The sequence below is a fragment of the Heterodontus francisci genome, chromosome 7 (genome assembly GCF_036365525.1).
Source record: "Heterodontus francisci isolate sHetFra1 chromosome 7, sHetFra1.hap1, whole genome shotgun sequence".
Lineage (NCBI taxonomy): Eukaryota > Metazoa > Chordata > Chondrichthyes > Heterodontiformes > Heterodontidae > Heterodontus > Heterodontus francisci.
Genome location: NC_090377.1, coordinates 78,777,673 through 78,791,258, shown reverse-complemented (window position 1 = coordinate 78,791,258; position 13,586 = coordinate 78,777,673). Strand labels below are relative to the sequence as shown.

Here is a 13,586-nt window from a genome sequence, read left to right as displayed (position 1 = left end):
AAAAGTATTGATCATACAGCCAATGGTTCACCAATATCTAAGTTAGGTTAGTCTTTTCATGAGTGAAATGCCAGAAACTCAAGTTAACAGTGGATGTTTAGTAAAAATGGATACAGCTTCTGGAAGAACTGTAAACATTTTCAAATGCAATCTAGAACATTGCACACTGCTAATCATTAAATGTTATCACACACCAATCTTGATTTTCATCCAAGCAAAATATTGATGCCTTGAATAGTAAAATAAGTAATCACACACCACAGTAATGTTATATACTAAATGTAACAATTTCTAATATACCATGCAAGTAAAAAACTGTGTTGTGTCTGTAAATTTAGATTTACTGAAACCTGTTTAATGCTCAGCATAACTTGGAATAGAACACACTCATAATAAAAGACAACTGAAAAAGTATCCAATATTGAAAGAGTCCAAAAAATACTTTAATTAGTATGGATGATGCAAGTAACATTATCCATGTATCTCTATTTTGTAAATGTCATCCTTTAGTCCCCAGGGCACTAAGAATATTTCTGCTTCCTGGAAGTTAACATTTGCAACATTTTAATCAGAAACCCATAATTCAAAGGATGTGCGTGCGATACAGTCTGCATTCTGTACAATGATATTTTTCCCCTTAGGAGGAAGCATACAGAAAAGTCACTGGATTAGAGAGAACATTTTATAAAGTTGATATTTAACATTTAGTAACATATGCTTATAGAATCGAATTAACATGCAAAAAAGTTACCAATAACAAGCAGGTATGGCTATGTGATTGGTGCAAAAGTTTTTAAAGGAATTAAGTAGGCAGAAATTACAATCAGAGCTGACCACCCATGCCTTTTAAGAAAGAAAATTACAAGATTATAAATGACCTCCTAGCATTTTTTTTTAAACCGACAACTGCATGTCCTGCTTGCCGAATACAAATCAAAAACACTCAGCTTTATTGAAACAGGGCACAGCTCTTAACATTAAGTTTCACATCTTTTCTGCAAATACGTGTGCTGTGTCCCAAATTAAAGAAATTATTTGCCAACAAATGCTTTGTTCACGAAGTGCAAGTTGCTAGTTTTTTTGATAGTCTGGCGATTTCAACTTTAAGATGGTAGGATTTGCTTACTTTCCAAGAATCCAAACTTTAGCAGCTGAGCACATCGGATTTACAGGAGGTTTCTATTTCCAAAGATGTTGTTGGGATCCACATACTGCTTAACAGATTTCAGCATCCCCACACCGACATCCGAGATACTCTCCTTCAACCATCGTTTTCGTAACTTACCCACTAGAAGCAAGACACAAAATGCTTGAGTACACACTTCATGTTGAGAGATCAATCTTTTAAACATAGCAAATTAATACTGTGTGATAGATGTTTTTATTTAGAAGAGGAGAAATGTAGTGGCATTTGATTTATTGAGCTCTACAGACTATCAAGCTCAGTGCTCCCCAAAACAGTATCATGCTGCACAGTCCACAGGTTCGGTGCAAACTGGAGAATTTACATGTAGAAAATGCAAAGATCTGAAGGTTTTAATGAAGACACTAACATTTATTAAAGCTGTGTCTTCAACTGTTTGAGTAAGGTGCATTCTTTGGTCACAGGGACTTGGTCTAACTAGATATAGCTTTTAAAATATGAACAATTGGTGTTGAGTTCTGTATTCCTTGCTGCAGCATTTGCAACCAGCACAGCTGACTGCAAATCTATGTTGCACCTTCAACTGTGTAATTTAATTGAATTCTCTTGACCTCAAAAAACCTGTGCAATTTAGCACTTAAATTTAGTAGAAATGCATAATGAAATAGTTGGTGTGCAACATTTTTATCAGGTAAACATTATGCTGTAGAGTCCTCTCTATATTCATTCATGCAGCACAATAATCCATGAAGGACTTTCTTAGCAAATCACCTTAAAACATCACTCCACAAACTTGTCCATGAGGCAACTCTATACATTGAAGGAGAGAGGGAAGGAAAAGTATTAAGTCACTTTCAACTGCACACATAAATATCACTAAATAGATACTGTAGTTACAAATGTAATTGTCCAGAAAAGGACACAAGCAGTAGTTGACTGGATGCAACATTATTGTCACTACAGGGTGTTCAAACTAATATGCATGCTTGACTGTGCACCTCCAACACAACTGTAACTCTATGTGGAATTGCACTGACATTTGAACAGCCAGAAAACAAACATCCCTGCATAGAAAATGAAGCTGCTCACAGCTCCAAAAGCAGAAGGTACTTGGAGTGCATCATTAGCTTTGTCGGAGTGTTAATTTGCACATCCATCTTGTCATATTTCCTCAGTTTATATTTTTATCATAGTAAATCGAATATTCATTTGACTAGTGAGCTGAAAACCTTCAGGTCACGTGGCTGCCATATTTGCAATCTTGCTTACAATTTCTTTACTCCATCACCTCTAACAGACAGTCAGATCCAATATTCACCATACATCAAAGACAGCAAAAAAGCAAGTTTATATGAAAAATGTTTTAGCCATGGCGTGGAAGAAGCAGCTAAATAATAATTGAAACTAATGCTTGTACAGTATTGTCCAGGAACAAATTCCATCTCAATATGACTAAGCCTGGTCAAGCACAAGTTTTATGAATGCATCCTAATGTTAATCAGAAGTGACTCCACTGGCCAAAAACTAATAAAATGATTGAGAAAGCACAAAGCCCCACATTAACTGTAACATGACAAAGTTCCTAGAAAAATTAATTACTTTCTACATTATGCACCAAAAGTACACAACATTTTTGCTTCAACATTTCAAAACCAACAGCAGAGTGAACATTGTTAAAAGGTTAAAACCCATTATATGGCCTTGATAATTTTACTGCCCCCAGGCATAACTACGCAAGGAAAAATCCAACATCTTGTGCTATGAAATAAAACCCTACAGAACAGAGAACTTAAGAGTCAGCAGAAGCACTTGGATTTCCAGAATTGATTTAGCATTCCATCCAATGCGGTGTCCAAAGCACGAGTAACGAATTCTAGGCCTTAACTTATTATGTATGTCATGGCTCTTTGTGACACACTAGCAACAAGGACCATTGAAAAGGTCCATTTAATTCACAGATGTTAAATTATAATTTTTGGAAGCATTATTTTCACAATTTCAGGTTATCAGCCTCTACCCAAAACTAGCTGAGAGTAACTTGCTTCCCACATTTAGTTTCTAACTTTTGAGCAAGCATTTCAGTTTCCTTCCTTGGCTAATGTATTCGACTCATTGAATAGTGAGCATATCAAAGAACAAGAACAAAGAACAGTACAGCACAGGAACAGGCCATTCGGCCCTCCAAGCCTGCGCCGATCTTGATGCCTGCCTAAACGAACACCGTCTGCACTTCCGGGGCCCATATCCCTCTATTCCTTTCCTATTCATATATTTGTCAAGATGTCTCTTAAACGTCGCTATTGTATCTGCTTCCACCACCTCCCAGGCACTCACCACCCTGCGTAAAAAACTTGCCTCGCACATCCCCTCCAAACTTTGCCCCTCGCACCTTAAACCTATGTCCCCTAGTAACTGACTCTTCCACCCTGGGAAAAAGCTTCTGACTATCCACTCTGTCCATGCCGCTCATAACTTTGTAAACCTCTATCATGTCGCCCCTCCACCTCCGTCATTCCAGTGAAAACAATCCGAGTTTTTCCAACCTCTCCTCATAGCTAATGCCCTCCAGACCAGGCAACATCCTGGTAAACCTCCTCTGTACCTTCGTCAAAGCCTCCACGTCCTTCTGGTAGCGTGGCGACCAGAATTGCACGCAATATTCTAAGTGTGGCCTAACTAAGGTTCTGTACAGCTGCAACATGACTTGCCAATTTTTATACTCTATGCCCCGACCGATGAAGGCAAGCATGTCGTATGCCTTCTTGACTACCTTATCCACCTGCGTTGCCACTTTCATGCAAACAATGTACAGAACATCCCACTATCTATCTGCACTTGGATTTCCAGTCTGATAATGGGATATAATTTCACCCACATTCAACAGAAATGCTGTAATAAATGAAATAGTTGCTGATCATTTCCATGTCATTCTAAGCTACATTTAATGCTAGCAATTATCATTCTAAAAAGATAGATATCAAATGTCAGTTGGATAGTAATTGATGCCACTCTACTTCAGAGTAATGTAGGTTCAAACTACACAATAGGACAGTAGTACAGAATCTAGGGTGACGCATCTGTGCTGTACCAAGTCCTGCATTACTGGAAGTTCAACACTCAGATGAGACACTAAAAACCAAGACCCATCTGTTAATTCAAGTGCGCATTAAAGATTGAATACTATTGTGAAGGGAAGGGGGTTCTTGTAATGTCTGTGCAACTACCAACACTACCCAAAAAATAGTTCAGGCATTCACTTCTTTGCAGTTTGCCAGACTAGCTGTATGCAAAATGGCTGCTGTGTTTGCCACTTAAAAAGGTTAAAATAAAACATTTGACGTACAAAAAAAATTGAGATGTGGTAAGGCACTTATATAAATTCAACTTTCCCATCTTTCAACAATTCTAACTTTAGTGCAACAGACATCTTACGAGAACGAATGAAGTTTGTACTGCTTCCAGTCTTCAACCTGATATTAAATGAGTTTTCTTCAATGCACCAATAGACAAGTAAAAGAACTCCATTTATCACAAAGTAATTGCAGACAGACAAACTAGTCTGCCTTTTCCCAGCTAACTATTATTAATCACAATTACGGCTGAGACAGTGCAAGAGAAACAAATCAATTTTTTAGATGACATTAAATTCTCAATAGAGAATACAAGGGCAAGACCTCAAGGTCAGTAAATGAAATGCATAAGAAAATTTAGCACAGTGAATCTTCCAAAATAATTTTTTACGTCTGATATAATTGTACAGTGAACATCTGTCATATTGCATTCTCAAAATAAGCCAAGTTCAACAATCATTTCATTTTGCGGCTGCAATGTACTTCATCCAGCTTGTGACTGAAAATAGTCTATGGTATGCATGTTCCTTTAATTAACAGCATTATTTTTAATACAGAAGGATTAAATCATGTCTGAAAACAACTACATTTCATTTGATCAAAATGTTTCAAAGCAGGTGGGGTGGTGATGTCAGAAAGCCATATTTATCATTGTACAGCTTTAGTGACTAAAATGGGAAATACAAGTCTATGGCTAGAGAATTGAGGGTTTGGGGAGGGATGGTGTGAAGAGGAAGAAATGTGCAAATGGCCAGATTCAGAGGGCTGAAGGATGTGGATGGAGATAAGGTTGAGGTGGTTGCAGAAGTAGAGTTTGGCAAGGCCATGAATGGATTTGAAGAAAGGTTTTTAAAAATTAATATGTTGAGAGGCAAGAAATTAATAGTAGTGATGGGTTAGTAGGACTTAGTGCAAGATATCTTATAGGAGGCTGAGTTTTGGACAAGTTGAAATTTATGGAGGAAGGATGATGGAAACCAGCAGAGGGCATTGCCATGAGTCTCAAGGTAACAAAGCATGGATAACAGCTTCAGTAAGTAGAGGTAAAAAAACTCTTAGTGGAGAGGATATGGATTAAAGCTCAGCACTGCATCAAAGGGACGGTAAGGTTTTACATGTTCTGGTTCAGTCTTAGCAACTGATGAGGAAGTGAAATGGATTCAGCAGCAAGGGATGAAATTTAAGTCAGGGGTCAAAAACTATGTTCTGCCCAATGTTCAGCTGAAAGTTGTGCCTCAAAGATATCAGACAAGTATGGAAGTTCTCACAGGGTTAAGCATGGTGGGGGAGTAGGAGAACTGGGTGCAATTAGCATACATATGAGAGCTGGCTTTGATACTTTTCCATTCACCAATTTATTGTTGAGTAGTGCTGAGTTGAATGTTCCTTTGTGCCATGCTTTCTGTTTCTAAATGTGATTTGCTGTACCTTCAGGTTCATAGTTCCTCTAATTTATCTCCCAAATCAAAGTACATATACGGCCACTGAAGAATGAGCATGGTAAACACAATCATGATGAAAAAAACAGCTGAAGTATGGAATACCTACTTGCCTGAGTTTTCACTGAATGTGGTAATGAAATAGACATTTCACTGGAGTATGGGTTGAAGAATATTAATGCAAATGGGATAAAAAGTGAAAAAATAAAACAAACTAGGGAATACACAACAGAGGCATTAGATTATATAAACTAAAAGTTCCACAGACAGAGGGGTTGTGCCAGAGGACAGACAGACAGCTCATGTTCCAATATACAAAACAAAGTGACTCCTGACAACACAGAACATGCGCAGAGCGATCGCAGACGCCAATCTGTGCGAACATTTTCCGGCCTACCAGAATGAATGCACATAGTATGTCACCACGCAATGACATTCTCGCCCCTCAATAGCTATCTCGATTCACCCAAACTGTACCCCACTCCTTCCCACCATCCCTGCTTCAATCGCCGCTTCACGTCACTTGATCCCCGCAACGCTGCTGCCTTCCCTCAGCTACTTGCTCCCGCTCCAGTGGCCACTCTTCCCCCCCCCCCCCCCACTTGTCCACTCGCTCCAGGCCTCAAAGCTTCCTCCCCCTCAGCCGGTCGCTTCAGACCTTGCCACTGCTTATCCCCCGCTTCCCCTCGGCCAACTGTTCTCCGCTCCTCGCTTCCCAACCCCAGCAACCCCCGGCCACTCGCTTCCTGCTTCCCCATCGCCGTCCCTCTAGCCGCCAGCTCCAGGACGCACCGCTTCCCTTCTCTCAGTCACTCTCTCCTTTGTGGCCCGTCACCCCTCGTGGCCCGCCTTGCTTCTTTGGACAGCTTGGCAGAGAACAACCGAACGTGGGAGCGAGTGGCTGAGAGGAGGGAAGCAGCGCGGTCTGGAGCTAGCGGCTGGAGAGTGGGGTGGGAGAAGCGAGGAGTGGGGTACGATCGGCTGAGGGGAGGGAGCAGTGGCGAGGTCTGGAGCGAGTGGCTGTGGGGGGTGGGGGGCTAGCGGCGAGACTGGAGCAAGTGGCTAAGGGAAAGCTATGAGGAGCCAGCAGTGAGAAGATAGGTGCAGGAGGGACTGGCAAAGAGAAGCTCAATGGCAGGAGGGAGCGGGATACTGTTGGGGATGCGATGGAGGCAGCGATAGCAGCCATCGAGGGGATTTTCAGGTTGAATTTGTTTTGTTGTGATAAATTGAGCAGCGCCATCTTTAATCCATGCACCTGCCTGAAACGTCGCAGACAGTGATGTTTCAGTGGAGGAGGCTGCATTTGCGCATGTGCTAGTACTGCGACCCCTAGTGGTTGCGTTGTCAGCATATACAGCCTATACAGAAAGGGAGCTGGCACAAAACCTGGGAACTATAGACCAGTCAGCTTAACATCCAGGATGGGGAAGATACTGGAATCTACACTAAAAGAAGTGATAGAGTACCCAGAGATAGAAAACAATGTAAATTGACAGCATGAGTTCCAGGAGGCTAAGTCATGATTAATCAACCTGTTAGAATTCTCTGAAGTCGTCATGAAAAGAATCAAAAAGGGTAATGTAGTAGATCTCATATACTTGGATTTTCAAAAGGCTTTTGGTAAAGTGCTACATAGTAGGCTCATAACAGAAGTTAAGGCATGTGGAATCAGGGCATGAATAGATGAATGGATAGCAAATTAGCTAGAAACTAGCAGAGAGGGCTAAAGGGTAATTTTTCCAGATTGGAGTTCAGTGGAAAGCAGTGCTCCACAGGATCAGTGCTGGGGCCACTGTTCATAATTTATGCTAATGATTTGTTTTTAGGAATAAATAACTTATCAAAAGTTGCAGATGATACCAAATTGGGTGGGGTGAGGGTAGATGGGAGGCACTATATAACTAATACTGAGGAATGAAACATAATAAGGCATTAGAAAACTTGCAGACTGGACAGTTAATTGGCACATGAACTTTGGCATAGGTAAATGGGAGATGCTATACTTTAGTAGGAAAAATGGCAACATTACCTATACCTTTAGAAAAGGAAGAAACTAGGGAAGAGGAGCAAAAAGGCCCAAGGATACAGGCGAGCAAATCAATTAAAAATACTAACAAAGCACTGGGATTTATTATAAAAGCAAAATAAAAGATGTTGGAAATCTGAAATGAAAACAAAGTGCTGGAAATACTCAGCGGGTCTGGCAGCATCTGCGGAGAGAGAAGCAGAGTTAGCATTTCAGGTCTGTGACCTTTCATCAGATGGGATTTATTTCCAGGGATATGGTCCTTGAAAGGGTGCAAAGCAGATTTACCAGAATGGTTCCAGGGATGAGGGAATTTAGCTAAAAGATTAGCTTGGAGAATCTGGGATTGTTCTCCTTGGAGCAAAGGAGGTTGAGGGGAGATCTGATAGAGGTGTACAAGATTATTATAGGTTTAGATAATGTAGACAAAAAAATGCTATTCCCAATAGCTGATGATACAAGGTCTAGGAGACACAGATTTAAGGCTTTGGGCAAGAGATGCAGGGGAATTTGAGGAAGAACTTTTTTTTAAATGCAGCGAGTGATAATGACCTGGAACCAGCTGCCTACGTGGGTGGTGGAAGCACAGATGATCAAGCATTTCAGAAAGAAATTGGATGGGCACTTGAGGGAACTCAATTCGCAGGGCTACGGGGACACAGTGGGGGGGAATAAGACTGAATGGATTGCTTTACAGAGAGCTGGCATGGACTCGATGGGCTGAATGGCCTCCTTCTGTATCGTTATGACCATATAATGTCAGGTCAGGACACTGACTGCAGATGATGTTACATAAGGGCAGCATTTAGATAAGGAAGAGGAGGAGGCCAAGAACAGATTATTGGCAGACTCCAAAGCTGATGGGGTGGTCAGAGAAGTTATTGCTGGAGATTCGCTAAATGCTTCAAAGTTTAAGCAACTGACCTCACTTGCAACATCCTCTCATATCAAACGAACAGGAAAAGTGATCAAAAAGGTACTGACAGCGTTTCCTGAAGCAACCATTCCCATCGAGACGCCAGGCTAGACGTGATCCTAACACACACTAAGCTAGGTTTTTCATTCTGCTGACATAGCTTCAATGCCTGCTTCTCCCCCACACAGATGAGGGATCCTGGCCTGCAGAGAGATTTTAATGGTCTTGTGCTCCTTCCCCATTGAGACAGTTTACCAGCTTCCCCCTCTGCTGGATCCAACTACTGACTATTGCAACCCCAAAATTCTTCTCTTCCCTACCCCCACACCCCCTCCCAATCTATTGCCTTCCCCCTCTCCCCTCTCCCTCCCCATTATCGAATTATTTTGCCATCCTCCAACTCTTTGACCTGAATATTGTACTTGGTCATAACTTCTCATGTGCAATGACATAGCAACATAGGAGCAGGGGTAGGCAATTCAGTCCTTCAAGCCTGCTCTGTCATTTGATAAGATCATGGCTGATCCAGTTGTGGTCTCAACTCCACTTTCCTGTCCACCCCCCATAAACCTCGATTCCCTTGTCTATCAAAAATCTTATCTAACTCAGCTTCGAATAAATTCAATGACCCAACCTCCACTGCTTTCTGGGGAACAGAATGCAACAGACGAACGATCCTTTGAGAAAAAAAATGTCTCCTCTTCAGTCTTAAAAAGGAGATCTCTTATTCATAAGCTGTGTCCCTTAATTCTAGTCTCCCCCACAAGATGAAACATCCTCCCAGTATCCACTGTATCAAGTCCTCTCAGGATCTTATATGTTTCAATAAGATCACCTCTCATTCTTCTAAACTCCAATGGGTATAGGCCCAACCTGTTTCACCTGCCTTCAAAAGATAAGCCCTTCATCCTCGGAATTAGTCGAGTGAACCTTCTCTGAACTGCTTCTAATCAATTATATCCTTTTTCAACTAAGGAGACCAAAACCCCTCCCACTGCAAGTTCCTCTCCAGTCCCAAGCAGATGTCCCGAACCCTGGCACCGGGCAGGCACCACAGCCTTCTGGACTCTCATTCTGGGCCACTGAGAACTGTGTCTAACCCTTTGACGATACTATCTACTACTACCACTACATTCCTATTTACTCCCCCTGCTTGAATGGCTTCCTATATCAGCGTCATGGTCAGTTTGCTCATCCACCCTGCAGCCCTCGATCTCAGCCATACAAGCTGAAAGAAACTCACACCTGTTGGACAATTGCAAGGGCTGAGGCTCCTCCACTTCTGCCTTCTCGATCCCCTTACCTGCCTCATTCACAGTCACACCCCCACTGTCCCTGACCAAATCAGAAGACACTATCCTATGGGGTGTGACTGCCTACTGGAACAAAGTGTCCAGATAACTTTCCCCTTCCCTGATGCATCACAGTGTCTGCAGCTCAGCCTCCAGCTGATCTACTCTGAGCCAAAGCTCTGAGTTTTATTTATTTATTTAGAGATACAGCACTGAAACAGGCCCTTCGGCCCACCGAGTCTGTGCCAACCAACAACCACCCATTTATACTAACCCTACAGTAATCCCATATTCCCTACCAGCTACCTACACTAGGGACAATTTACAATGGCCAATTTACCCATCACCTGCAAGTCTTTGGCTGTGGGAGAAAACCGGAGTACCCGGCGAAAACCCACACGGTCACAGGGAGAACTTGCAAACTCCGCACAGGCAGTACCCAGAATCGAACCCGGGTCCCTGGAGCTGTGAGGCTACGGTGCTAACCACTGGGCCGCCCTTTGTAGACACTTACTGCAGGCATAGGTGATCAACTAGAGTACCACATAGACATTACAACACTGGAACAGGCTATTGGTGTTTATCCTCCACCTCAGCAGTATTCCCCTTCCCATGTGCCAGTCCTGTTCTCATATCCCTTCAACTACCTATATGACTTATCCTTAGATATAGACATTGTCGCTGCTTGAATCTCTTCCTAAATCTCTCATTTCATTAGTTCTAGACCCCTCAAACATTGGTGAGACTGTTTCTATCTATTCTGTCCCTTCTCTTCATAGTTTTAGAAGCCTCTATCAAATCACTCCCTTACTTCCTCTGTTACAATGAAAACAGCTCCAATTGGTCAGGTTTCCTTTTTATTTTTATTTCTTCATATCAGGCAGCATCCTAAAAAATTAATTTACACCATTCCAGCTCGATTGTCTCAACGTCTTTCATATAGTGTGGAGTCCAAGAATTATGCATGTTACTTTAACTGTGGTCTTACTAAGGTTTTATATAGATTCACAATTGCGTTTTGGCATATTTTCCATGCCCCTTCCCATAAAGCCCAGTATTCCACAAGCTTTATTTCTGGCCTTATTCAGTTGAGGTGCTGCCTTTGACGTCTGGTGAATCTGAAACCCCAAATCTCACTGCTCTTTCACATAACACAACTTTCCTTCAAAGTATTGGTACTTTTTATAAACCAAAATAATGAATGAACCGCCTTGAACCAACAGTGCCAATTTTTTTTCACATCCCACCATCAACATCCCCTTGCCTCAAGTGCCCAGATTGTGATTACTGTTTCAGCACTGCCTGCAAATTTAAGCAACTCCCTATAGCACTATATCTGAATGATTAATGTACACATATTCAGACCCAGAAGAGAACCTTGTGGGACACTACTACCTATATCCAAGCACCCTGAGAAACTGCCTTTAACTGCCACTGTCTGTTTCCTCTCCCAACTAGTTTTTAAAAATGAAATTTGCTAACACCCCCCTAATTTCATACCTTTTAATGTTCTCCAACAGTCTCTGTGTGGTACCTTGTCAAAGATTTTCTAAAGGTCCACATACATCTATTGCATTCTCCAGCACCCCCTGCCCACCCCAACCATCTCCTTAAAGAGATTTATCAGGTCTGTTGAGCACAATCTTCGTTTCTGAAATCAGCACTGGCTGCTTCAAATGATTTTCTCTTCCTTTAGATAATTAATAATTTCATCCTGAAAGATTTCAACATTTTCGCTACTACAGATGTTAAACCAACTGGCCTGTAATTATATTTTTGAAAAGAGACATTACATTGGCAACTCTCCAGTCCTTTGGCGCATATCTACTCTCGCCACAACCTAATTTCTATGGCCTCTGCTGTTTCTTACCTCATGTTCCTCAGGATCCTTGGATGTATCCAGTTAAGTCTCAGCACTTTGTCGTCTTTTAGCCTAACTAATTTCTCAAATAGTCCTTTTATTTTGGTATCTATCATTTTGCTTTTAGTTCAGAATTTACCACATGCCAATTTAACTTCTTTAAATGAATGTAAAATTCCAAAATAGCAATGCCACGGTGAAAGCATGCAACTAGAGATCTAAAGTATTGAATAATTAAGATAGGACGTGGTTGCATGACCCAGATGCCCTAAGCAAATCAGCTCAAATACCCAGGGCTGCTTTAGCATTCATTCAATTGTAAGGACATGAAAATATATTCAACTTGTACTTTAAGATACATTTGAAAAACATTTTCTTCTATTATCCAATTCACTTATTTCAAATCCTCAAAAGATAGTATAGTTACTGCAAAATGCCTACTTAAGTGCAAGTAAAATGATACTGAACTGTAAATTGATCAGAAGAAATAATGCTGGAACCACTCAGCAGGTCTGGCAGCATCTGTGGAAAGAGAAGCAGAGTTAACGTTTTGGGTCAGTGACCCTTCTTCACTGACCCGAAACATTAACTCTGCTTCTCTTTCCACAGATGCTGCCAGACCTGCTGAGTGGTTCCAGCATTTCTTGTTTTTATTTCAGATTTCCAGCATCCGCAGTATTTTGCTTTTATTTTTATGTAAATTGATCAGAATTGATTTTAATGCCATATAATCACAGGGGCGGCGCAGTGGTTAGCACCGCAGCCTCACAGCTCCAGCGACCCGGGTTCAATTCTGGGTACTGCCTGTGTGGAGTTTGCAAGTTCTCCCTGTGTCTGCGTGGGTTTCCTCCGGGTGCTTTTCCCATTAAAGACTTGCAGGTTGATAGGTAAATTGTCCATTATAAATTGCCCCTAGTATAGGTAGGTGGTAGAGAAATATAGGGACAGGTGAAGATGTGGTAGGGATATGGAATTAGTGTAGGATTAGTATAAATGGGTGGTTGATGGTCGGCACAGACTCGGTGGGCTGAAGGGCCTGTTTCAGTGCTGTATCTCTAACTAACTAACTTAACTGGATTGCACATCACATAAACTGATCATTTAACAATCACAGTTCACCAATATCTCCTGCCTTCAAGTACATTGTCTCATCTGCCACAATGTTAAATGGAATAAAAGCAAATAGCGCAGTTGTGAAACATTTTTATAAAAGGAGATTGCAGTATAAATGTTTAGTAAGATTTCAAGCATTGCTATCTATAGATTAAGTCTCATACTTATATTTTGCCAAATTTCTCAAGTCCCAAGAAACAGTACTTTTAAAACATTACAAAGAGTGTTTTCCTAAAGCATGAAAGATAGAATACTGTTCCCATTGGAAATATTACCTTTGAACCAACCAAAAAAAAAAGTTCCCACTTAACTGTTATAGTATACTTGGCTAATATTTTAAAGAAATCATAATGGCGAGATTCTACAAGATGCTTATGTGAACATTACATTTTACACAGGAAAGCACAACACTGAAAAAGACTCTGCAGTCCAACTGGTTAAT

At 41.2% G+C, this 13,586-nt stretch overlaps 1 protein-coding gene across 2 annotated transcripts in view; it reads right to left on the bottom strand.

Annotated features, from left to right (window-relative positions):
- Window positions 1–412: 412 nt before the first annotated feature.
- The window catches only part of agps (alkylglycerone phosphate synthase), a 177,617-nt gene continuing 164,443 nt past the window's right edge, over window positions 413–13,586 (bottom strand). Inside the window, exons 20-21 of one of the 2 annotated variants that reach the window (XM_068035498.1) lie at window positions 1,916–1,954; window positions 1,224–1,288 (exon numbers count right to left, since the gene is read on the bottom strand). In XM_068035498.1, the coding sequence (XP_067891599.1) occupies window positions 1,917–1,954 (38 nt within the window). In that variant the 3' untranslated portion in view covers window positions 1,224–1,288; window position 1,916. Of the gene's footprint in view, window positions 1,289–1,915; window positions 1,955–13,586 lie in introns of both variants that reach the window. The other variant, XM_068035497.1, reaches the window with a different exon arrangement.